Consider the following 26,176-nt stretch of genomic DNA (forward strand, 5'->3'; position numbering starts at 1 on the left):
ATAATTAGTTGGATGTTAATATTGAAGCTTCCTATTAAAAATGAAGTTTAGACCAGTGGTTCCCAAACTTATTTGGCCTACCGTCCCCTTTCCAGAAAAAATATGACTCAGTGCCCCTTGGAAAGGGAGGCGTGGCTTAGAGGGGTGGGCGTGGCTCCTGCTCAAGAGGGCGGGGCTGAGCCTCTCCCCTAGTCCAAGATACAGGGCTGGTTGGGGGAGGTGGGTGGGGCCACAAATGGGCATCCAGGACTGGGATGGGCGGAGTTACAAGCTCTGAGGCAGGGCTGAGCTTCTATTCCTGTCCTATGGTTCCTGCCAGGACATGGGCGGGGCTAGAGGAGGGGGCAGGGCCTCTTCCCAAGTGCCTGACGGGGCTGACCCTCTATGCCCCGCCCCCCATGTTCTAACAAGCGCCTCATACATAGGCTCAGGCCTGTCTCGCTCTCTTGGGAAGAGGCCCTGCCCCCACCCCTATTCCCGCCCTTTAGCCCTAAAACACCAATCAGGAGAGGTATAGAGGCCTAGCCCTGTCTTGAGCTCTTGGAAGGAGGCCCTGCTCACTCTAGCTCCGCCTCCACCTCAGGTGCTCAGCCCTGTTTCCGGCACTTGGGAAGAGGCCCCTCCCCTGCCCCCCCCCCCCCGGTGTCCTAATAGGTGCCATCACTGCCCCCCGGATCGCTGCAGAAAGAAATAGAATAAAAAAACTGGCTGGGTTGAACAACAGGTAGCATCTGGGACATATGTTTCTTATCTCCACCTTACAGACTCCAGGTAGTCAAACAGTGTCCATCCTTAGGTGGTTGTATGTTTTCCGGGCTGTCTGGCCATGTTCCAGAAGTATTCTCTCCTGACGTTTCGCCCACATCTATGGCAGGCATCCTCAGGGGTTGTGAGGTATGGAGAAACTAGGCAAGGAAGTGTGTTGTCGAAGACTTTCGAAGTGTGTTGTCGAAGGTTGTACCTCACAACCTCTGAGGATGCCTGCCATAGATGTGGGCGAAACGTCTGGAGAAGAATACTTCTAAAACATGGCCATACAGCCCGGAAAACATACAACAACCCTAGGCAAGGAAGGTTTATCTATATCTGCCCAAAGTCCAGGGTGAGAGAAGAACTCTTTTCAGTAGGAGGCCAGTGTGAATGTTGTAGTTAATCACCTTAATTAGCATTGAATAGCTTCATCTCCTGGCTTCTTCTGGTTTCTCCATACCTCACAACCCCTGAGGATGCCTGCCATAGATGTGGGCGAAACGTCAGGAGAGAATACTTCTGGAACATGGCCAGACAGCCCGGAAAGCATACAAGAACCCTGTGATCCCGGCCATGAAAGCCTTTGACAACACAAAAGCCTTATTTACTTGTTTTCTCCAATAAAAAGCCAAAGGAAAAGATGTTTGCGCTATTATTTCCCTCGTACAAATTACATCTCTGGCTAGAATTTACTGGCTGTTTTCTTGCCCCTGGCACACTGCTAAACCACATTAAACTGAAAAACAGGAGCCTTTATATTGTTTTAGGATGTACAGTGTTCATATATTATGATTATTGATTCAATCATTTTTATTGAAACTCTGCTGTTACATAAAAGTGAACAGGGGGCTGAAAACTAAGGGAAAGGTTAGTGAGGAAGGATTTGGGGGGAGGGAAATGAGGTAGTAAGGGAGGAAAAGGAAAGTGGGGAGAGGGGGTAGAGGAAAAGAATAGGTATGGATTGGGGTGGGGAGGGTAGAAGTACTGGCTATCAGCCAGGGAAAAATTACCTATATTCTGGGGAATAGGGGGTGGGGATGGGATGACTTCTGTTCTTCTCTTCCAATATGGATTCTTCTGTCTCCATTCATTTTCTTTTTCAAGGTAATCTTCAAAATCAGCCCAATTTGTTTTTTTCAAATTTACCGGAATTATTCTTCATCCAAAAGGTTAAATTGTCCATATCTCTTATTTCTATAATTTTATTTATCCATGGATCTTTAGTAGGGGTTTCTTCAGATTTCCAATTTTTCGACAAACGTATCCTAGCTGCCGTTATAAAATAGGTAAAAAGTTTATCTTTATTTGTCTCAATTTTAACTTCAAAATCATACAACCCTAACAGGAGGAGTTCCGGTTTAAAAATCATATTTAATTTAAGAATCTTATTACATTCTGTGTGTATTATTTTCCAAAACTTTTCATTTTTTTTACAACTCTACCACATGTGGAAGTAGGAGCCCACTTGATCTTTACACTTCCAACATCTATTGCTATTTTTGTACATTAGGCCCAATTTTTTTGGTATTAAGATACCACCTATGTATTAGATTTAACCAATTCTCCTTTAAATCTGAGGCATGTGTATCTAATTTTCTTATTCCAAATTGATTCCCATTCTTCTATGTTTATTGGCCATATATACTTGTTTCCTCCAATAAAAATCCAAAGGAAAAGATGTTTGCGCTACTATTTCCCTGGATGTACAAATTGCATCTCTGGCTAGAATTTACTGGCTGTTTTCTTGCCCCTGACACACTGCTAATCCACATTAAACTGAAAAACAGGAGCCTTTGTATTGTTTTAGAACGTAGTGTGCCTATATTATTATATGAATCTATGATAATCTGTTATGAGTATTTGAGTGAAATGATCTAAAATGATAATTATCAAAATATATATATATATTTTATAAATATATATATAATATATATTTATAAATATAATAAAAATATAATAAAAATATTTTATAAATATATATATATATTAAAAAAGCGTTTGTGCGATTAATACAAGATCCCCACCTGGTTTCCCGCCCATGGCTTTGCTTCCCCAGCTGATCCCTCTCCCTCCCTCCCTCTTCCAGCCCAGGCTTGGTCACGTGACAGGGGAGTGGCCGTTGGTCAGAGAAGCGTCGGCGCATGCGCGGAAGGGGCGGGTGCTGTGAGGAAAGGGCCACTTCCTTGTCTCTTCGTCCTCCCTCTTCTCCTGGCGAGCCTGAGCCCAGGCCTTCCCCACAGACGGATCCTGCGGCTGCTCCCACAGAGGAGGCCCGGGGATTACAGCCCCATCCATTCCAGAGAGAGAGCAGGCCTGGCTGGGCCAACCTTGGGAAGACGGGACGGTGTGGAGACTGAAGGGGAGCTCCATAGGAGGCCAGGTCGGCCTGAAGACCGGAGAAGCAGAGGCCGAGTGACCGAAGGGAGGGCCTAGCATTTCCTGGCTCCGAAATAAATACAGGCCTTGTTTTTACTCTTAAAAAAATCCCCCCAAAGCCCATTGTTTAATCCTTACTTCCTTTCACAGAGGCAATGTGATTGTTGCTTGAGACTTTTGGAGCAGAGCCTGTCAGTTGACAGAAGTGGGAGGGAAAGCATCTTGGATACAGTTTGCTTCTTCATCAAATAGTGGTTCCAACATGGAGAGACCGAACTCACCTGGACCTGAAGCAGAACTTTGGAGCAGTGGGGAATCCTGGGGAAAAACTACACATAAGTTCCTGAGTGTGGACCTTTATAGCTCAGACGTACAGCGCCAGTGCTTCAGGCTGTCCTCCTACCACGAGGGTGAGGGACCCAGAGAGGTTTGCAGCCGCCTCCACAATCTCTGCCGCCAGTGGCTGAAGCCAGAGCAACACACCAAGGCTGAGATGCTGGACCTGGTGATCCTGGAGCAGTTCCTGAGTATCCTGCCCCCAGAGATGAAGAGCTGGGTCCCAACAGAGCAATATCTTGGTTTTTCAGAGTTTTGGCGGAGAATCTGTTGCCCCATAAGAGAGGAAGGAAAATTAAATTGGATTTCACTTGCTGCTTCCTTGGATACCACTGCAAAGAATGACAGTCCCAACTCAACTGGACCTGTAGCTGGAAGAAGCCTTGATATTATTGGTAGTGAAAGCATTGTGGGATTCTGGCAAAGAACTATGAAGATATTCCTGAAGGAAAACATGGCTAGCTCAGACATACAGCGCCAGAGGTTCAGGCAGTCCTCCTACCAAGAAGGCGAAGGATCCAGAGAGGTTTGCAGCCGCCTCCATGATCTCTGCCGCCAGTGGCTGAAGCCAGAGCAACACACCAAGGATGAGATGCTGGACCTGGTGATCCTGGAGCAGTTCCTGAGCCTCCTGCCCCCAGAGATGGGGAGCTGGGTCCAAGAGTGTGGGGCAGAGACCTGTTCCCAGGCGGTGGCCCTGGCGGAAGGTTTCCTCCTGAGTCGGGCAGAGGACAAGAGGCAGGAAGAACAGGTGAGAGCATTTCCTCTTGGTTTCACTAACCTTGGGACTGATGGATAGATTAAATGCACATCCTGCCTTTCTTCCAAGATGGGACCAATGTGAGGCAGAAGCCAGACTCTGCTCCCTCTGTTTCTTTTTTCCACTTGCTCTACCCCTCCTGCTGTCACCTGCATATCTGCTATAAGCTCGATTGCTGCTCTACTCAAATTTGTTGACCCTAGATATCAAATTGAAAATGATGGGAGGGGGAGAATGGCCCTTGTTTCAAACTAGATTGCAATCTCAGAATGCAGTTTCTGCACATTTGGAAAAATGCTTTTCTAACCTTTCTCCATATTACTTCTGGAATACTCTGTGTTCTTTCAGGCCCAAAATAACTGCATTGAAGTACAGCCTGATGTCCCTTCTTCAGAAAAACCTTACTTACACTCTACCCAGAGTCTCCAGCAGAAGGAGCTCAAGGAGAAAGGGGATGAGGCTGCAGCCCTGCAGGGTAAGAAGGAACTCTTCTGGGGAGTTTTTGGTGGTTTGGTCACATTCCTCTTCTTGGCATTGTAGAACATCCACAATCAGTTTGAGATTGAGACTGTTTGAAATTAAAACTTTTAATATGCATTGAATATGTTTAAATGGGTTTTAACTGTGAATTTTAAGTTATTGTTTATTCTTAATTCAGTTTTAACATTTGTGTATATTAAATTGTGTGCTAATGCTTTTATGTTAAACCACATTGAGTCCCCTCCAGAAGAGATAAAGCGGGGTATAAATAATAATAATAATAATAACCGTCCTGGGCCCGGTTCTGTTCAACATCTTTATTAACGACATAGACGAAGGGTTAGAAGGCACGTTCATCAAGTCTGCAGAGGACACAAAACTGAGAGGGATAGCTAACACTCCAGAAGACAGGAGCAGAATTCAAAACGATCTTGACAGACTAGAGAGAGGGGCCGAAACTAACAAAATGAAGTTCAACAGGGACAAATGCAAGATACTTCACTTCGGCAGAAAAAATGGAAATGCAAAGATACAGAATGGGGGACGCCTGGCTTGACAGCAGTGTGTGCGAAAAAGACCTTGGAGTCCTCGTGGACAACAAGTTAAACATGAGCCAACAATGTGATGCGGCAGCTAAAAAAGCCAACGGTATTCTGGCCTGCATCAATAGGGGTATAGCGTCTAGATCCAGGGAAGTCATGCTCCCCCTCTATTCTGCCTTGGTCAGACCACACCTGGAATACTGTGTCCAATTTTGGGCACCGCAGTTGAAGGGAGATGTTGACAAGCTGGAAAGCGTTCAGAGGAGGGCGACTAAAATGATCAAGGGTCTGGAGAACAAGCCCTATGAGGAGTGGCTTAAAGAGCTGGGCATGTTTAGCCTGCAGAAGAGAAGGCTGAGAGGAGACATGATAGCCATGTACAAATACGTGAAGGGAAGTCATAGGGAGGAGGGAGCAAGCTTGTTTTCTGCTGCCCTGCAGACTAGGGCACGGAACAATGGCTTCAAACTACAGGAAAGGAGATTCCACCTGAACATCAGGAAGAACTTCCTCACTGTGAGAGCTGTTCGACAGTGGAACTCTCTCCCTGGGCTGTGGTGGAAGCTCCTTCTTTGGAGGCTTTTAAACAGAGACTGGATGGCCATCTGTCGGGGGTGCTTTGAATGCAATTTCCTGCTTCTTAGCAGGGGGTTGGACTGGATGGCCCATGAGGTCTCTTCCAACTCTACTATTCTATGATTCTATAATAATAATAATAATAATAGCAATAATAATACTGTGCAATAATACTATTTACTAGATAGAAATGTATTTATTTATTTATTTCCAATATTTCTATCCTGCCCTTCTCACCTGAAGGACAAAGCATTTCCAATCACAGGATAAAATACTGTTTGATGAACCTGTTTTATATTAATAGCATCTGTATATGATTGTGAATGTTATGATGCAATACCTAAGGGGGCGGGGTAATGGTTGAAGGGTTATTTTGAGGGTTATTGCAAAGTCAGGGTCCCTTACTGATGACCTATCAACAGGTGGATTGTCACCTTGTCATGGTGAGGGGGCTTGTGTGGCCCAATGAACCTGCAGGCGTAACTGTCGGAGTCATGTACTCCCAGGAGGGGATGCAGGGGAAGTTTCAGACCAAGCACAATCCGAAGACTCGAATACCTCAATGGTGGATCAGACAGAAGACAACGTGTTGCAAGGGCTGTGAAGAGAGAAGAAGGATGCAACTGATGAGAAGCCACCGCTGTCGTGTTAACCATGTCACTGGTTTGGGCTCTCTTTCTGAGAAGTTTGTGTATTGATAGGCTGTGCACTGATCTCCACACATTAAAAAACGTATGCACAGGCCTCCTTCAAAAAAGATAGAACCAAACCAACAAGAGTCCCATGGTGATCAGCAAGTAGCGACGGGGGCAGGACTATCAAATCTGGAAGTCTGTAGGCACAGACTCGCACATGGGCAGTAGATAGGGATTCAGTTCCTCTACCTCAAGGTTCAAGGCAGTTGAGTAGTCCAGCAGCTTTATCCACGACTGAACACCGCTTTTTATGACTACACGGATACACAGAGTTGGCTCTCAGAAATGACATGGTGAAGCACCTGTCCAAAGCATCCATTGGCATTAACGAACAACTCCCAACTCTCCAATTTTTAACATTGCGAAAAACACCCTGAAAATGTTGAGTATCATTGGAATAAACTGAAGACCTCCATCATCACAGTCTGCAAAGAAACAATTGAATAGCAAACTAAGAAACATTAAGACTGGTTTGATGAAAATGATAAGGAAATTTAACAGTTAATTGATAAGAAAAGGAAAATCTTAAATGCATGGCAGAGAGACACCAACTTCATTGCTAAGAAAAAGATCTACTCTAGTGCAAAAGAGGTCCAAAGAAGGACCAGAGAACTCAAGAACATCTGGTGGACAAAAATGACTGAAGAAAACCAACACTTTGCAGATGTCCATGATACTCATGGATTCTTTATAGCTACAAAGGTCATCTATAGACCAGGAAATCATGGCATACACTATCTACGTTCATCAGATGGAACCAAACTTCTGAAGGACAAAAAGTCAATTGCATTATGTTAGAAAGAGCACTACCAAAACCTCCTGAACCACAACTCCAACATGACCAAAGAGGTTCTCTCGCAAATCCCGCAACAACAAACCAGGGATGAGCTTGCAGCACTGCCTAGTTTGGAGGAAGTCAGCAACACCATTAGCCAACTAAAAAGATCAAAGCCAGCAGACCTGATGGTATCCCTGCTGAAGTCTTTAAAGAGGGTGAACCTAAGCTGACACAAGAATTCCACCAGCTCATTGAAAAAGTGTGGATGACTGAGAAAATCCCAGCAGACTTCAAGAACACCACCATTATCACCCTTTTCAAAAAAGGGGTAAGAACAGACTGGGAACTATCAAGATATCTCCCTTCTAACCTCCACTGGGAAAATCCTTTCAAGAATCCTTGCAAACCACCTTTTACCTGTTTCAGAAGACAGCCTCCCAGAATCCGAGAATGGCTTCCACCCATCCAGATGAACAGCAGACATGATCTTCACTGCATGACAGCTCTAAGAAAAATGCAAGGAACAAAATCAGCCTCTGTACATGGCTTTCATTGACCGCGCAAAGGCATCCAACACAGTGAACTGCAGTGCTCTCCTTACTATCCTCCAAAAAATTGGATGCCTGACAAATTTGTGAACGTCCTGCGGCTCCTCCATGATGACATGATGGCAACAGTCTTGGACAGCAGTGGCTCCCAAAGTGACCCATTTAAGGTGGAATCAGGTGTCAAACAGGGATATGTTATTGCCCCTACCTTATTTTCCATCTTCATTGCTATGATACTTCATCATGTTGATGGGAAGCTTCTCACTGGCATGGAAATCATCTATTGGACAGGTGGCAAGCTATTTAACCTCAGATGACCAAAAGCCAAAACCAAGGTCACAATGACATCTGCTATAAAACTACCATATGCCGATGATAATGTTGTCTGTGCGCATTCAGGAGAAGGCCTACAAGCCACTCTAAACACCTTTGAGGAAGCATAAGAGTAGCTCAGCCTCTCATTGAACATAGAGAAAACTAAAGTGCTCTTTCAGCAGCCACCAGCCAATGCCTCTGCAGTGCCAGAAATACACCTTAATGGTGTAACATTAATAAATGTCGACCATTTCCGCTACCTTGGCAGCCACCTCTCCACAAAACCTAACATCGACACTGAAATACAACACTGCATGAGGTCTGCAAGTGCAGCATTTTTCCGAATGAAGCAGAGAGCATTTGAGGATCAGGACATCCATAAGGACACCAAGGTGCTTGTTTATAAAGCTATTGTCCTCCCAACCCTGTTATAAGCCTGTGATATGTGGGCCATCTAGAGACATCACATTCAGCTCCTGGAATGATTCCATCAGCGTTGCCTCCCAAAAATCCTGCGAATCTCTTGGGAAGAGAGGTGGACAAATGTCAGCATGGCGGAAGAAGCAAAGACCACCAGCATTGGAGCCAAACTTCTCTGCCATCAACTGTGCTGGACTGGCCACGTTGTCCAAATGCCCGATTACCATCTCCCAAAGCAGTTACTGTACTCCCAACTTAAGAACGGAAAATGGAATGTTGGTGGACAAGAAGAGATTTAAAGACAGGCTTAAAGCCAACCTTAAAAACTGTACCATAGACGATGAGAACTGGAAATCTCTGGCCCTTGAACGCTCTAACTGGAGATCAGCTGTTACAAACAGTGCTGTGGAATTTGAAGAGGCACAAATGGAGGACTTAAGGGAGACGCGTGTCAAGAGAAAGGTGCATCTCGCCAACCCTGACCAGGAACGCCTTTCAGCTGGAAACCAATGCCTTTACAGTGGAAAAATATGCAGATCAAGAATAGGGCTCTACAGTCACCTACCTATCCACTGCCAAGACATTATACTTGGAGGGCCAGCATACTCGGACAAACCTATGATAATTTATGCATAGGTTTCTTTATAGGACTGTAATTGTAACCCCTGAGACATGTTTTACACACCTTGCTTTCTCTTCCAGGGGCTAGAATGGTGTTGTTGCCGAATCTTTGGTCATTTCTTCCCCTTTCTGATGGAGTGGAACTGAATCAGGTAAGCAGAAGGATTCCTGGGAGTGGAGGACTGAGTGCATTTTCTTAGAAGTGAGATATTGAAGGCACAATTGCAAGCAATCAAAGGGGGGGGGGGATTAAGAGAAGGCTAAACAAGGAACATGTGCAAGAAATGGAAAACAGGGAAATCACCAAAAAATAATTCAAAGGACTAACCAGCATAAGTAGGGAAAAGGTGGGATAAGCTAAAGCAGAAAAAGAGCTCAGGCTTGCCAGAGAGTTTAAAAACAATTAAAAGGGGTTTTATTATTATATTATTATAAACATTGTTTTTATCAGAGTTGTTCTGCAAATCTCATACTCTATCTCCTCCTCCTTATAGCATGGGTGATTTCTTTTCAGTGCTCAAGGTCCTGCACCAGTCCCGGTCAACCGCCCCCACCAAGTCTGGTCTCCTTCATGAGGGCCTTCAACCCCCCCCCCCCCCCACACACACACACACACAATGTACACCACAATGAAAACTGGAACATGTCCAGATTCCCTTTCTGATTCTGCATATCAATTAAGAAATGGTTTTGACTGTGACCAACCGGGTGTCTCTACAAAGCTTAAACTATGGCATGGAGGCCGTAACCCTTTCCCTTTCAAACAGCCAACAGGAATGTGAATCTACTTTAAATATTTTATTGTAACTGTTTTTCTTGATAGCTATTATGTGAGAAAGAAATGTTTTCTTTTTTGACCAGGGCCCCATCGCCTTTGAGGACGTGGCTGTCCATTTCTCCCCGGAGGAGTGGGTTCTTCTGAATCCTGATCAAAAAGTCTTGCACATACAGATCATGGAGGAGATTTGTGGGATTGTGGACTCTCTTGGTAAGGCCCCATTACTGATGGGATTTCTATTTCAAAATGCATTATTCCAGTCAGCAGCTCCCTACTGGGAACAGTATCCTAAATCATCACAATGTCTGAGAGTTCTCAAGGCAGGGCTTATGTTAGAAATATATGACATAAGTGTAGCATTGACTTGGTGCCTGAGGAACAGTGATGTTGGTACCAATTCTGACTACAGTGGGAAGACTTCCATAATTGGAGTCAAGTCCAAGAGTACCACATTCCCTCGCAGCAACAGGGGCCCCTGGAAAACCTATCAAAAGTAATCACCCCAAATCAGTCACACTACTCTCTTCCTCTGTGGGAGAGAGGCAGAGAGAGAGAGGAGGCAGATTGACTGCAGAATGGATTTTCTAAAAGATCAAACTTCCCTTTGCTTCAGATACGCATACGTGGCTATACATCTTTTTATTGGTGTGGTATTCAACTTAGTTTTCCCTCCCAGCACACAAACAACTCCTAGCCTCATTCATTCGCACACTTGTAATAAACTGTGTTCTATGTTCTGTGCTTGTGAATGATTGGGGCTCGGGGTTTTTTATGCACTGGGAGAGGCATATGGCAGTAAGCAAACTCTATCCCCCTGTCTTTCAAATGGTAAAAGTTTAATTCATGGTAGCTTGCCACTATATCTGGCTGAGTCCTGCAGGCCATCCTTTTTCTCCCTTCGCTGCCTTTATCATTGTTCTTGTTTTTTTACAGTCACTATCTTGCATATTCCCAGTTTAAGCAAATTAATCCCTTTGGAACTCACATTTACAGCAAACTACCAAAAACTGTAAGAGTTCAATTCGGTATTTCATGGTAAAAATTTAACAATCTCTGCAGCACTACAAAATTCGGTATGGGACCTTCTAAATGGGAGCTGAAAAATCCAATCTGAAGGTTGGGGGAGAGAAATAAAAAGGAGGGACTGATTGTGAAATGGGTGGTAGCAAGGTAAAGTTTGAGCTAGAAAAAAGGCAAGAATTTGAATGTGAAGAGAAAAGGCATCCATTCCTCAACTTCTGGAACATATGTTACTTGCCTTAGAGGCTTCAAGCAAACAGTGTCCATCCTTACAAAACATGGGGTGGGGAGAGGACAGCATTTATATCTACTTTTCATCCATGTCTATGTTTCAAGAATAAATTTCAATCCACTTCTTATCCCACTTCCTTATACTGCTTGTCACTCACACTGATGAATGTTTTATTCTGTATTTCTTTTCCACAGCAAATAACTGGAAGAGCAATGTATGCACCAAGCACAGGCAGCATTTGGGATACAATGAGGGCCTTCCTAGACACCAGCAAACCCACAGAGAAGATGGAGATTCTGCCAGAGAAAGGCTCTACAAATGCAATGTGTGTGGGCAGTGTTTTATCCAAAATATGACACTTGTGCTTCACAAGACACTTCATGCTGGGAAAAGCCATCATAAATTTGAAATATCAACAAACGGTGTTGCTGATTACGAATTGCCACATGTGAAAGAAGAAATCTTTGAAGGAACCGAGGATTTCATAAACCGGGAGTGTGGGAAAAATTTTATCCAGAGCTCAAACTTTGTGAAACATGAGATATTTTACACAGGACAGGAACCATACCAATGCCAGGAGTGTGGGAAATGTTTTGCTTACAGTTCAGACTTGGTGAAGCACAAAAGACTCCACACTGGAGAGAAGCCATACCAATGCCAGGAGTGTGGGAAATGTTTTGCTTACAGTTCAGATTTGGTGAAGCACAAAAGACTCCACACCGGAGAGAAGCCTTACCAATGCCAGGAGTGTGGGAAGTGTTTTGCTTCCAGTTCTGACTTGGTGAAGCACAAAAGACTCCACACAGGAGAGAAGCCATACCAATGCCAGGAGTGTGGGAAGTGTTTTGCTGACAGTTCAGCCTTGGTTAGCCACAAAAGACACCACACAGGAGAGAAGCCATTCCAATGCCAGGAATGTGGGAAATGTTTTGCTTACAGTTCACACTTGGTGAGCCACAAAAGACTCCACACAGGAGAGAAGCCATACCAATGCCAGGAGTGTGGAAAATCCTTTGCTTCCAGTTCACACTTGGTGAAGCACAAAAGACTCCACACAGGAGAGAAGCCATACCAATGCCAGGAGTGTGGGAAATGTTTTGCTGACAGTTCACAATTGGTGAGGCACAAAAGACTCCACACCGGAGAGAAACCATACCAATGCCAGGAGTGTGGGAAATGTTTTGCTTACAGTTCAGATTTGGTGTGCCACAAAAGATTCCACACAGGAGAGAAGCCATACCAATGCCCTGAGTGTGGGAAATGTTTTGCTTATAGTTCAGACTTGGTGAGGCACAAAAGACTCCACACAGGGGAGAAGCCATACCAATGCCAGGAGTGTGGAGAATGTTTTTCTCGCAGTTCCTACTTGGTGAGACACAAAATACTTCACACAAGACAGAATCCATAGATATGCCTGGAATGTGGGAAATGTTTTGCTTGAAGTTGATGCTTGGAGAATCACAAAAAACTACAGACAGGAAAGAAAGGGTAAAAGTCCCAGAAGTATGGGAAATATTTTACTCAGACTTCATCCCTTAACAAGCACCAGAGAATACACATAGGCTAAAAAGCATATAAATGGTGGACATGTGGGAAATATTTTGTTTGGGGTTCATACCTTTTGAACTATTACACACTACATACAGGACAGACATCATCCAAAGAGCTGGAAACTAATAAAATGAATTGCAACAGGGAAATTACTGGTTCTCGACATTCTGGTATAGACTATATCTTCAACATTTCCCGATGTTGGCTTGACTTTGGACTCATTTCTTAGACAATTCTCGTTTTAGTTTTGAACTCTGTTCAGTTTTCTGGCTTATTTTTTTACTTGGGACTGTTTTGGAGAATTCTTTTGGTTCTCTGGATACCCATATCATCTGATTTCAAAAAGGACCGTTTGATAAATTCTGCCTAAGATTTGGTAGAATACCCTTTCTTGTCATTTGATAGGAAAGTTGGAGGTCCCGTTCTTTGGAGCAGCAGAAAGCAAGCTCCCTGTGACAATCCTTCAGACAGTTAAATACAACTGTCATGTCACTTATTTTAAAAAGAAACCATATGTCATTCCATCAATGGTTCCTCTGGGCTTAGTTTTAACCTATTTTAACTGATTATTTTAATGTCCTACAAAGAAGGGCTCGTGTTCCAGTTTGGGCTATTTATAATGGTTTTATTTTATATTGTGCGTTTTAATGCTGCTGTAAATCACCTTGAGTCTGTTGGAGAAAGGCGATATAGAAATTTCCCAAATAAATAAGTTTGCCTGTAGAGTATTAAAAAACCCAGTGTTTGTATAATTAATACAAGCTTCCCAACCTGTCCCTTCCAATTGTTTGAGAAAATCGAATTACCAGTAAAGAGATTACCGTATGTATTCGAACCTAAGGCGTACCTTTGTTGGCTAAATGACAGTGCCAGACTTGGGGTGTGCATTACATTTGTGTAATATCAAAAAGTGTGGGCAGGCGGGTGTGAGTGTGCTCACAGGAGAGGCAGCGGAAGCATATGCTATCCTCCCTGCCCGTCCCAAGACACCTTTGCCCCTCTGTCCCGGGGCCCATCCACCTCCGCTTACCGAGGCCTGCTAATGCGGCTTGGCATAAAACACACAGCCTTTTTTCTGCCCTTTCTGCCTTTCCCTCCCTTTCTTTTCTTCCCTTAATTTCTTTCCTTCCCTCTCTCTCTCTCTCTCTCTCTCTCTCTCCCCACCCTTCCCTTTCTCTCCCTTTTCTCTTCCCTTTGTTTCTTCTATCATTTTGTCATCCATCTCTCCCTCTTCCGTTTTCTTTCCTATCTTCTTTCTATCCCTCTGAAATAGAGAAATGTAAACAGATACCAGAACCTGAGGCACGGATACTGAGCCCATTAGACAGCAATCGATACAGGCACTCAGTTGGCCTGTGGGTTCATGCGCTTGTCGAGCAAGAAGCCGATGTTTCAAAATAAATCTCACCAAGTTTGAAGATGAAGTCACCGAAGTAATTTATTCAATCAGTTGAAAGTAGTAAAAAGCAGTAATCCACAAAAAATAAGCTGAGATACACTGAAAACCAGGCATTTTTATACAGAGCACATTCAAATTTTCCGCTTCCTCCCAGCCGTACCGGCTCTGCCGTGATTGGCTGAGACCCGATGATGTCAGGAGGTTCCCGATTAAGGCGGGAGCTCAGCGCCTGCTGGCCAGTGGGAGAGTTCTCGCTCTTGATGTAGATTTCTCTCTGCCCAATGACAGGAGAGCGGCCGGCGGTCCTGGAAACAATGGTGCTGGTAATGGTCCTTTATTGTGTCAGGGGATAGATGCTGGGATGGGGAGTTGAATCTATAATCCATCACCCTGACCTACTTGGTGAGTCAGTTCACTCTGTCTGCTCACCCGAAGGACCACTTTATGCAGCTGCAAAGTGGCACCAACAAAACGACAGCTGTGTCGTTAATTTACTGCTGATCCCAGCAGGTCTAATTACTTTATTATACAAATATATACAGTTGCTGAAAGCCATAGCACTCAGCTAGGCTCTTATCTGTACAAAGCTAGCACCTCCCGCATTCCTGAGTTCATGATGAAAGATCAGGTAAGGCAGTTCAACGGAAGCCCTGACCTATTGATCCTGTGGGCAATCAGTCAAGTTGGCTTAAGCTTAACCCATGCGCTGCTGGAATGCTTTGCCGGAAACACACAGTTGCAAACACCCAACAGCTTAACTTGATATAACATTTCACTTTAACAACAGAAACACACTAACATATTGGATTATGAAGGTCCCAGCATGGGATAAACAAAGGAACCTACATGGTCCCAGGAAATGTTTATTGACACATATGTTGGTGATATGCTTTCCAGTGCCTCTGTCACTGTTTCCGGTTTAGTCCATAGCAGAAAAATACTGTCCATCCTGAGGGTTACAATGATTCAATGGCTGGGGAAATGAAAAGGGGAATGTAATTGTCTTTGGGAACGGGAGATAACCAACCCTCTGGGGGAACTGCTATGCCAGGAGGAAGATGGCTTTTGTATGTCCATGTGGCTTATTCAAAGGACAGGTGGCCTCTGTGCTGGTTCATATTGTTCTTCTATGTAGCCGGTGCTATTACTCACAGATGCATGTGAATGAAGCCTAGGAAGGACTGTTGACTTGTTCTTCCAGGGCAGGAGAAGGTCACCTCAGGATTGAGTCAGTGGCAGGCATCATCAATATTATATGTTTATTATTTTTTATATATTACTAGCTGTGCCCGGCCACACATTGCTGTGCCGTTGTCTGGTGGTGTTGGTGAGAAATTGTTGAGGTAGTGGTGGTATTGAATGTCTGTTGTATGGTTGTCTTTATGCACACTGAAATGGATTATATGGCAGTGTGGAGTCAAGATAATCCAGTTCAAAGCAGATAATATAAGATTCTAAATGGGTTATATAGCTGTGTGGAAGGGCCTTGAGTCTATACTGCCATATAATCCAGTTAAAATCTGTGGAAGAGGCCTAAGTGAGACCTAACTGTGCCTGTCCCCTGGGCTGAGTAGGTTGCTAGGAGACCAAGTGGGTAGAGCTTAGCCTTCAAACTGGCAGCAATTGGATAAAAACTATTATTCCTCTCCCTGTAATTAGGACTTAATTTTTCTTTTCTTTTTGTTGTATCAACCTAGAGCCATGAATGATGGGTTGTGTTGTCAAATTTTGAGGTTGGGGGGCCTGTAGTTTTGTTGTTTTATCCGCTGCCCTGATGCCATCACTCTTTTATTATATATATATTTGAATTGGGGCAGACTCAAAGTATGGCATCCAGGGCTTGGTGTAAGGATGGGGCTATGGGATATATAGTTTGGCGAAGAGGATAGAGGGGCGGGATACAGTAGTGGATGGTGTGGCAAGAATTGGAAGAGAAACTGCTCCTGGATATAAAGAGAACAGCAGGTTTTAGTATCTATTATAATGGAGAGCCTGGGAACTAGGTCATTGGGTCAGTTCAACTGAGGACAAGCCTCAATGCAAGTCAATGGAGAAATCTACCCGTGGGAAAAACCTGACATTCCTAGGTCTGCGAGACTACGGGAGAGAGAGAAGTGTAGTGTGAAGGCACATGTTGAGGGGCACTAGTATGAGGGAAGGGGCTGTGAGTGTGTCCCTTCCTGGGGGGCTGAAAGAGCTGTTGCCCTGCTGCCCAGAATGGCGGGAATCTGGAAGTGGCTGTTGAGAGGAACACAGGAGACGCAGAGAGAGCCGGAAGGCAATCAGATGAAGTTAACCTTTTTATTAAGGGTTATAGACAATGGAGTGGGGAGTCGTTGGGCTTCCTGGGCATCGGCAGCTGCTGCTGGATATCTTCCATTCTTGAAATTCATTAACTTGTAGACCAATAGCTGCATTAACCGGCGGAATGCCTTGCAGCAACTTATATCAAACAATTTGATGTTTAGGATTGGGGGAAGGTCTGTGGTGTTCAATAATACCTCCTTCTCTCTTCCTTTTCTTTCTTCCCTTACTGCATTCTTTCCTTCTCATCCTCTTTTTTTCTTTTCCTTTCTCATCCCATTTTTTTCCTCTTCCTTTCTTCTTTTCCTTCCTTCCTTTTTCTTTTTCTTTTCTTCCTTTTCTTCCTTTCCATCTTTTCCTAGCCTCAGGGTTCACCCCCTTTTTAAGGTTCTCCCCCATGATCTTACAGCACTTTAACTTCCACCATGTTTACAAGTCTCATTTGATTCTATTGCTATGTTTTAACTTGTGTTTTATTAATGGTTGTCATTTTATTTTATGTCTTTTTAATTTTCATTTGCGCGTTGTTCGGTACTTGATGTTATTGTACTTTCGTTTTGTATTTGTAAGCCGCTCTGAGTCCCCAGGGGAGATGGAGGTGGGGTACAAAAATAATAATAATAATAATAATAATAATAATAATAATAATAATAATAATAATAAATCACACAGTCCTAGATGCTTGGGAAGTGTTTGACTTGTGATTTTATGATACAAAATCCAGCATATCTATCTTGTTTGCTGTGCCATAATAAATTATTATTATTATTATTATTATTATTATTATTATTATTATTATTATTATTCCCTCCCTTCCTCTCTCCTCTCTTTCTCTCCTCCTTTTCCTTCTATCTTCTCTCCTTCCAATTTCTCCTGACTTCCTTTCCTTTCCATCTTCACATCAAGGACTACCTGATTCTCTGGAGTTACTTTCCTTGGAAATAAGAGCGGTTGTGGCTCTTTTTTAGAGACACTGCACACACCTGGGGGCTGAGAAAACTACCTTGGAAAATAATTCAATGCTTTTCCTAGTAGCAGGTTATCAGGGGTTCTATTGTTGCTGTGTGACACAGTTTGTTAAAGTGCTGAGCTGCTGAACTTGCGGACTAAAAGGTCCCAGGTTCAAATCCTGGGAGCAGAATGAGTGCCCGCTGTTAGCTCCAGCTTCTGTCAACCTAGCAGTGCAAAAACATGCCAACGTGAGTAGATCAATAGGTACCGCTTCAGCGGGAAGGTAACAGCGCTCCATGCAGTCATGCCGGCCACATGACCTTGGAGGTGTCTACGGACAACGGCGGCTCTTCGGATTAGATGTGGAGATGAGCACCAACCCCCAGAGTCGGACACGACTGGACTTAATGTCAGGGGAAAACCTTTACCTTTTATTGTTGCTGGGTATATTTTGTGGTGGTGTCTCTGGGTCTGCTTATTTCTGTGTTTCAGAGTGTGCAGGAACCAGTATTGCTATTTTCCATCCCCAACCAGGTAAATAGATTGAAGAAGAAAGGCATATGTTGTATATCAAGTGTGCCATCAAAATCTCAAGCATGTCAAATGTGTTTTGGGCTTTATTTTTGTTTTCTTATCATTCTAACAAGTTGGATGAAAATCTGCACCACAGAGTTACAGTCAATTGTACTGGGGAAGGGCTGGGTGGGTATATCTCCTTATCACTTCACTATATTTGCCAATCCTTTGTAGTAGTCATGTACAAGACTGAAATGTGAACATCAGTGACACCCTTCCAACAAAACTGAATCAGGATTCCCCTGCCTTAGCAGAAGGGTGCTTTGGAGAGAAGCTATGGCAGGAGGGGATTTCTCAATGAAGAGCCTGCTTGTGAGGGGTGCTCTTGTATCTCCCACCCAGGTATTATTTATTTATTTATTTATTTATTTATTTATTAGCGACATTTATATCCTGCCCTTCTCACCCCGAAGGGGACTCAGGGCAGCTCACAAGCCATATGTACATACAATATATTATTCATATAGCACAATATAGGCATTATATATTGCTATATTGTGCTATAACACTATATTGTAATATTGTTAGTAATATTACATGTAATAAAAATATACAATTATAATAATGTATTATTATTATCTTGTATTACATTAGGTATGTCTTCCTCCTCCTTGGGAAAAGGGAATCGTGGGGTTTGACCCTGGGCTGAGACATTCTCTCTGTTGTGGATGGAGGCCCTGCTCTGCTCCCTGGACTGATTGGTTCCCTTTAATTTATTTATTTATTTACAGTATTTAAATTCTGCCCTTCTCGAAGGGGACTCAGGGCGGATCACATATATAAGGCAAACATTCAATGCCATATAACATAGAACAGAGACAGACGCAGAGGCAATTTAAACCTTCTCCAGCTTCCAGCTTCCTAAGGGTATGCTTGATTCTGGCCATAGGGGGAGCAGCTGCTTCATCATCCACTGCAATGGCAACTTCCTCATTCCAACGGCGGCTGGATGATTTTTATGGTGTCGTAAATTAGCCTCCCCACATATAAGTGGTGGCCCAGTGTGTTAAAGTGCTGAGCTGCTGAACTTGCAGACCAAAAGGTGCCAGGTTCAAATCTTGGGAGCGGAATGAGCTCCCGCTGTTAGCCCCAGCTCCTGTCAACCTAGCAGTTCGAAAACATGCCAATGTGAGTAGATCAATAGGTACCGCTCCGGCGGGAAGGTAACGGTGCTCCATGCAGTCATGCTGGCCACATGACCTTGGAGGTGTCTATGGACAACGCCAGCTCTTCAGCTGAGAAATGGAGATGAGCACCAACCCCAAGAGTCAGTCAGGACTGGATTTAATGTCAGGGGAAACCTTTAACTTCACAAAATTAGCCTCCCCACATATAAGTGGTACAGTAGAGTCTCACTTATCCAACATAAACGGGCAGGCAGAATGTTGGATAAGTGAATATGTTGGATAATAAGGAGGGATTAAGAAAAAACCCTATTAAACATCAAATTAGGTTATAATTTTACAAATTAAGCACCAAAACATCATGTTATACAACAAATTTGACAGAAAAAGTAGTTCAATAAGCAGTAAGGTTATGTAGTAATTACTGTATTTACGAATTTAGCACCAAAATATCACGATGTATTGAAAACATTGACTACAAAAATGCGTTGGATAATCCAGAAGCTTGGATAAGCGAGTGTTGGATAAGTGAGACTCTACCTAAGTTTCCTACTTGATAGATGCAACTATCTTTCGGGTTGCTTAGGTCAGCAACGAGCAGGGGCTATATTTTATTTTTAATCGTTGGGTGCTCACCCGGACACAGGCTGGCCTCGAACTCATGATCTCTTGGTCAGAGTGATTTATTGCAGCTGGCTGCTGACCAGCCTGTGCCACAGCCCAGCCCAGTGGGGTTGGGGAGCAATCGTTTGACAGGGAGAGAATATATCTAATTAACCATCTTATGAATACGGGATTTTTCTTCCACGACTATATCTGTGGCATTACCTTCAATTTTTTGGTTGCAGGGCCTTTGCTCTTTTTTCCCTCCTTATAGAGTAATGCCAGACAAGGAAGGGTTAAGGGGAGGGAGTTTGGTTCCCAGAGAGGCAGGAAGAAAGTGGGCCTCCTTATACCAAGCTTTCCTGTCCCTCTAGGAACCAAACTCCCTCCCCTTAACCCTTCCTCACCAGGCTGGCAGAGGGGAGTTTGTCCCTTTGGCCACCCACTCTTCCTGCTCCTCCTTCCTCTCCTTCTGGTGAGTCTTGTTCCCAGACCTTCTTCTCCAAAGGGCCGAAGAGGGACTGAGGCCCACAACACTTGGAGGGAAGGCTAAAGTAGGCCCAGGCCTGTTTCCCTCACAGGTTGGCCTTCTAACACACTCGCTGTGTGTGTGTGCAGTTATAAAATATCTAAATAAGGCTCGAATCTATTCTAATCCAAGAGTCTGATAGATCAGTAATTCAAAGTGTCTTGAATATAGAGTATAAATCATACAAAATGTAATTACAGTCTGTTATCTCACTTATCCAAGCCTCGCTTATCCAAGCTTCTGGATTATCCAAGCCATTTTTGTAGTCAATGTTTTCAATATATCGTGATATTTTGGTACTAAATTCGTAAATACAGTAATTACTACATAACATTACTGTGTATTGAACTACTTTTTCTGTCAAATTTCTTGTATAACATGATGTTTTGGTGCTTAATTTGTAAAATAATAACCTAATTTGATGTTTAATAGGCTTTTCCTGAATCCCTCCTTATTATCTAAGATATTCACTTATCCGAGCTTCTGCCAGCCCGTTTAGCTTGGATAAGTGAGACTCTACTGTATATTCTGTTAATACTATTTTAGTCAACAGATCCTGCTGTGGTCATCTTCCTTTAGTTCTTTATACATTCAATGAAGGGTTTCCATTCTTGTAATTTCTTTGTATTTATTTGTTGTGCAGTGAAAGCTAATTTGTCCATTTTGGCCATTTCAAAATCCAATTTTCTGGTGCTGGCATGTCTTGTTGTTTCCATAGTTTTGCGTATTCTGTTTTTGCTTCTGTTGTCATATAAAGAAAGATCTTTTTCCTTGATTTTTCAGAAGAAAAATTGGTAGTTTTAATGGGATTTTGTACTCTAGTATAGTTTCATTGTTGCTATGAATTTTTATCCAGAATTCTTTAGTTTTTTACAAGTCCACCACAAATGATAGAAAGTTCCAGTTACTTATTTGTCTTCCCAACATATGTTTAATCTTTTCTATATCTCTGAGAGTTTTTTCTGGAGTTATGTACAGTAGAGTCCCACTTATCCAAGCTAAATGAGCCGGCAGAACCTTGGATAAGTGAGTATCTTGGACAATAAGGAGAGATTAAGGAAAAGCCTATTAAACATCAAATTAGGTTATGATTTTACAAATTAAGCACCAAAACATCATGTTATACAACAAATCTGACACAAAAGTAGTTCAATACACAGTAATGTTATGTTGTAATTACTGTATTTACGAATTTAGCACCAAAATATCATGATATATTGGAAACATTGACTACAAAAATGGCTTGGATAATCCAGAAACTTGGATAAGCTAGACTTGGATAAGTGAGACTCTACTGTACCATCAATATATCATTTTATTAAAAATTTATTTGATGGTGTAACACCTTGTAAATTTTAGTCCTTTTTTCCAGAGTTCTTCCCATCAAACTGTGTTCCCAACATGGAGAGACCCAACTCACCTGGACCTGAAGCATGCAGAGTCTCTGGGAGCAGTGGGGAATTCTGGGAAAGAACTACGCAGACATTCTTGAATGCACACATACAGCGCCAGCGGTTCAGGCAGTCCTCCTACCGAGAGGGCGAGGGACCCAGAGAGGTTTGCAGCCGCCTCCACGATCTCTGCCGCCAGTGGCTGAAGCCAGAGCAACACACCAAGGCTGAGATGCTGGACCTGGTGATCCTGGAGCAGTTCCTGAGCCTCCTGCCCCCAGAGATGGGGAGCTGGGTCCGAGAGTGTGGGGCAGAGACCTCTTCCCAGGCGGTGGCCCTGGCGGAAGGCTTCCTCCTGAGTCGGGCAGAGGACAAGAGGCAGGAAGAACAGGTGGGAGCATTTCCTCTTGGTTTCACTAACCTTGGGACTGATTAATAGATTAAATATACATCCTTCCAAGGTGGGACTCATGTGAGACAGAAGCCGGACTCTGCTCCCTCTGCCTCTTTTCCCACCTGCTCTGCCCCTCCTGCTGTCACCTCCATGTCCTCTGTAAACTTTGTTGCTGCTCTATCTAAATGTGTTGACCCCAGATATAACATTGAAAATGATGGGAGTGGGAGTATGGCATTTGTTTCAAATTAGGTTGCAATCTCAGAGTTATTCTTTTTTTAAAAGGTCCATAAGGTTTCTGCACATAGGTCTGTAATATTTTTGAACTTTCTCCTTACTACTTCTGGAATACTCTGTGCTCCTTCAGACCCAAAATAACTGCATGGAAGTCCACCCTGATGTCTCTGAATCAGATCAACCTCCATCAGACACCACTCAGAGCCTTCAGCAGAAGGAGCTCAAGCAGGAAGGAGATGGAGCTGCAGCCTTGGAGGGTAAGCATGAACTCTTTGGGAGTGTGAATTCCTCTTTGGGGAGATTGTAGCATATTTTGAGCTTCAGAAGGTGCATATGCAGGATCGTTTGGCCTTGAGGTGAGTATATATCTAGGTATTCAGTTGCAAAAGTGTAATTTCAGTGTCATTTGTAGTTTTGTTTTGTTTTTTGCAATACTTCTGCTTTAGCCTAAAGATGAACAGGACTGAAAATTCAGCCGTTCAGTATCTTCCCAGGTGGAACCTGAAGCCAAGATGAGCCATGAAACTGAGCTAGAAGACAAACAGACAACAAAGAATAACTTTAGTTAATTGAAATACCAAGCCCAGTACTAGTTTCAATTCAACCTACTCAAAGCATAAAGATAAAGTCCAAAACCCTAAAAATTTACATATTCTTGGGCTATTTAATACTCCTGTGTACATAGGGTCATTTTCTTATAAGTTTGTTTTAAAGACTATAATTTTAACCTCTGGGACATGTGATCAACCTTCCACACCTTGGTCTCTCTTCCAGGGGCTGGAATGATGTTGATGCCGAATCCTCGATTGTTTCTTCCCCTTATTGATGGAGTGGAAGTGAATCAGGTAAGCAGGAGGATTCCTGAGAGAGGAGGAATGGAGCTGCCTGGGTGTCATTTGTCCCAGGCTTAATCATCAAACATCTGTTGAAACAGAAAATTTTGAATGGGAGTTTCTTAAAAGTGAGCTTCTTAAAAGCATTGAAAACATTGCCAACGAGGAGGAAAGAAAAAAGAGCAAAATTTAAAGAAACCAGAATGGATGTTCAAAGAACTTTCAGCTGAGCTAAGATTTAAAAGGGACATGTACACAGAATGGAAAAAGGGGGAAATCAGCAAAGCAGAATTCACACGACTAAATCAGTATTAAGTAGGAAAACAGTTTGAGAAGGTAAAGCAGAAAATGAGCTCAGGCTTGCCAGAGAGATTTTTTTGTGTGTGTCAGGAGCAATCGGAGTTGCTTCTGGAGTGAGAGAATTGGCCATCTGCAAGGACGTTGCCCAGGGGAAGCCCGGATGTTTTGATGTTTTTACCATCCTTGTGGGAGGCTTCTCTCATGTCCCCGCATGGAGCTGGAGCTGATAGAGGGACCTTATCTGCGCTCTCCCCAGGTGGGATTTGAACCTGGCAGCCTTCAGGTCAGCAACCCAACCTTCAAGTCACAAGGCTTTTATCCCCTAGGCCACCGGAGGCCAGAGAGATTAAAAACAATAAAAAGGAGTTCTTTGGTTAAGTCAGTAGAACAAGGAAAAAAGGAGGAAACAATAGGTTATCTTCACAGAGAAGTTAGTGAAATGCTAACGGGATAGGGAGAAGGTAGAACACTGCCTCAGTCTTCCGGATTCAACTTGAGCAAGATAGAGCAGATGTGATAATAGGGGAAACTATAAGCATCCTGTTTGTATTTTTGGATGCTCCGCTGTATTTTTGGGAGTTTTATCTAACACAACCAACCAAGAGGAATGTAAATAATTTCAAAGAGATTCTTGTAATTATTTTTCTTGGTTTTCCCTACGTGAGGAGGAAATGTTTTCTTTTTCCACCAGGGCCCAATCACCTTTGAGGACGTGGCTGTCCATTTCTCCCTGGAGGAGTGGGCTCTTCTGAATCCTGATCAAAAAGTCTTGCACATGCAGATCATGGAGGAGATTCATGGGATTGTGGACTCTCTTGGTAAGGCTCCCTCACTGATGAGGATTTCTATTTCAAAATCATAAAATCATAGAATAATAGAGTTGGAAAGAGACCTCATGGACCATCCAATCCAACCCCCTGCAGTATCCCAGTTAGCAGCTCCCTAGTGGGAGCAGTATTCTAAATCATCCCAGTTACTGAAGGCAGGGCTTATGCTAGAAATATATGATATATTAGTAATATATGGATCCCTTAGTCCAGGGGTCCCCAAATTACGACCTGGGGGGCCACATGAGACCATTTATCCGCCTCCCCCGCAGTGGCGGCTCCCTCCTCCTCCGTTGCGGAAGGCGCATGCGGCACGAGGGAGGAGGGAAAGGTGTGCGCCTTTCCCGCCTCCCTTGCCCGGTGTGCTCATTCTAAAGCTTTGCTTGTTTATAATGGTATTTTAATTATAATTTAATTATTAATTAGTTATTAAGGGGTGCTTTGCTAGTGCTTTTGGTGCACAAAGGCAGAAGGGGGTTGGGCTAAATGGCCCAAGGGGTCTCTTCCAACCATCTTTATTGTTATTATTATTATAATTATTATTAATATTATTGACACAAAGGCACAGTATGGCACAGCATATGAGATATATATGCTGGATTCCATATCACAAAATCACAAGTCAAACATTTCCCAAGCATTTAGAACTCTGTGATGTATGTTGTTGTTGTTGTTGTTGTTGTTGTTAACAACTTTGAGGCTAGGTGGCCATCTGTCAGGGGTGCTTTGCTTGTGCTTTTGGTGCATAAAGGTAGAAGGGGGTTGGACTAAATGGCCCAAGGGGTCTCTTCCAACCATCTTTATTGTTATTATTATTATAATTATTATTAATATTATTGACACAAAGGCACAGTATGGCACAGCATATGAGATATATATGCTGGATTCCATATCACAAAATCACAAGTCAAACATTTCCCAAGCATTTAGAACTCTGTGATGTATGTTGTTGTTGTTGTTGTTGTTGTTGTTAACAACTTTGAGGCTAGGTGGCCATCTGTCAGGGGTGCTTTGCTTGTGCTTTTGGTGCACAAAGGTAGAAGGGGGTTGGACTAAATGGCCCAAGGGGTCTCTTCCAACCCTCTTTATTTTTATTATGATTATTAACACTGAAGCTGTATTTGTTCCCGTTTTGGTTTTTTTACTTCAAAATAAGATATGTGCAGTGTTCATAGTTTTTTCTAAACTATAGTCTGGCCCTCCAACGGTCTGAGGGACAGTGAATTGGCCCCTTGTTTAAAAAGTTTGGGGACCCCTGCCTTAGTCTTTGTGGTACATGGAAGAATCTCCTTTGTCTGTGTGTACTTTTGCTTTTTGATATCATAGCACGCAATCCAAAACATAAATCATGCCCTTCTAATTTTAACTATCTCTCATTTCTTAAGATTAGTTAATCATTCATCCAAACTAGAATCCATGCCTTGAAGTACAATTTTGTGTCTGTTTGATGTATGTGTATTAACTTGTTGGACATTTTAATATTTCACTCTCCATATAGAAATTTAAGTAGGACATACAGGAAAAATTAATAAAACAAATGGAAATGATGCAAATGATAAAAATGATTTTAAAACTTAAAAATATTAGGATATTGTAAGAGAATTAAAATATTTTAAAAAGCAATAAAACCGTGTACATGTGTTGGGGACTAGCCCGGATGAGAAGTAAATGAGAAAATTCCAGGACAGCAATAAAACAAGCCTTTTATTGTTATCACAGCTGATGATAAGGCAAAACAGCCATAGGTACCCACTTTAGCGGGTCCGTACCATGGAAATGGCCACCGCAACATGTGCATAGCAAACAAAGAATTTATATCTCGACTTATCTAAAATTAACCAATGGCTGAGGGTCTTCCTCACATTCCACACCTACTTGGCATAAATGATACCAATGACCTAACTTGTTTACTCTGATCTTTCTTCTCCCT

At 43.0% G+C, this 26,176-nt stretch overlaps 3 protein-coding genes across 3 annotated transcripts in view; 2 read left to right on the forward strand and 1 right to left on the reverse strand.

Annotated features, from left to right (window-relative positions):
• The window catches only part of LOC103280228 (zinc finger protein 420), a 412,323-nt gene that overhangs the window by 291,522 nt on the left and 94,625 nt on the right, over nucleotides 1-26,176 (reverse strand). The window lies entirely within an intron of this gene.
• On the forward strand, nucleotides 2,866-13,514 carry LOC103277532 (zinc finger protein ZFP2). The gene is made up of 5 exons (XM_062973355.1): nucleotides 2,866-4,213; nucleotides 4,571-4,697; nucleotides 9,279-9,349; nucleotides 10,059-10,185; nucleotides 11,422-13,514. The coding sequence occupies exons 1-5, from the start codon at nucleotides 3,389-3,391 to the stop codon at nucleotides 12,633-12,635; spliced, it is 2,364 nt and encodes a 787-aa protein (XP_062829425.1). The 5' UTR covers nucleotides 2,866-3,388; the 3' UTR covers nucleotides 12,636-13,514.
• The window catches only part of LOC134297158 (zinc finger protein 91-like), a 40,064-nt gene continuing 33,999 nt past the window's right edge, over nucleotides 20,112-26,176 (forward strand). Inside the window, exons 1-5 of the mRNA XM_062974286.1 lie at nucleotides 20,112-20,210; nucleotides 21,637-22,046; nucleotides 22,417-22,543; nucleotides 23,061-23,131; nucleotides 24,111-24,237. Coding sequence (XP_062830356.1) covers nucleotides 21,666-22,046; nucleotides 22,417-22,543; nucleotides 23,061-23,131; nucleotides 24,111-24,237 — 706 coding nt within the window. The 5' untranslated portion in view covers nucleotides 20,112-20,210; nucleotides 21,637-21,665. The remainder of the gene's footprint in view (nucleotides 20,211-21,636; nucleotides 22,047-22,416; nucleotides 22,544-23,060; nucleotides 23,132-24,110; nucleotides 24,238-26,176) is intronic.

The sequence above is a fragment of the Anolis carolinensis genome, chromosome 2, assembly GCF_035594765.1.
Source record: "Anolis carolinensis isolate JA03-04 chromosome 2, rAnoCar3.1.pri, whole genome shotgun sequence".
Classification (NCBI taxonomy): Eukaryota; Metazoa; Chordata; class Lepidosauria; order Squamata; family Dactyloidae; genus Anolis; species Anolis carolinensis.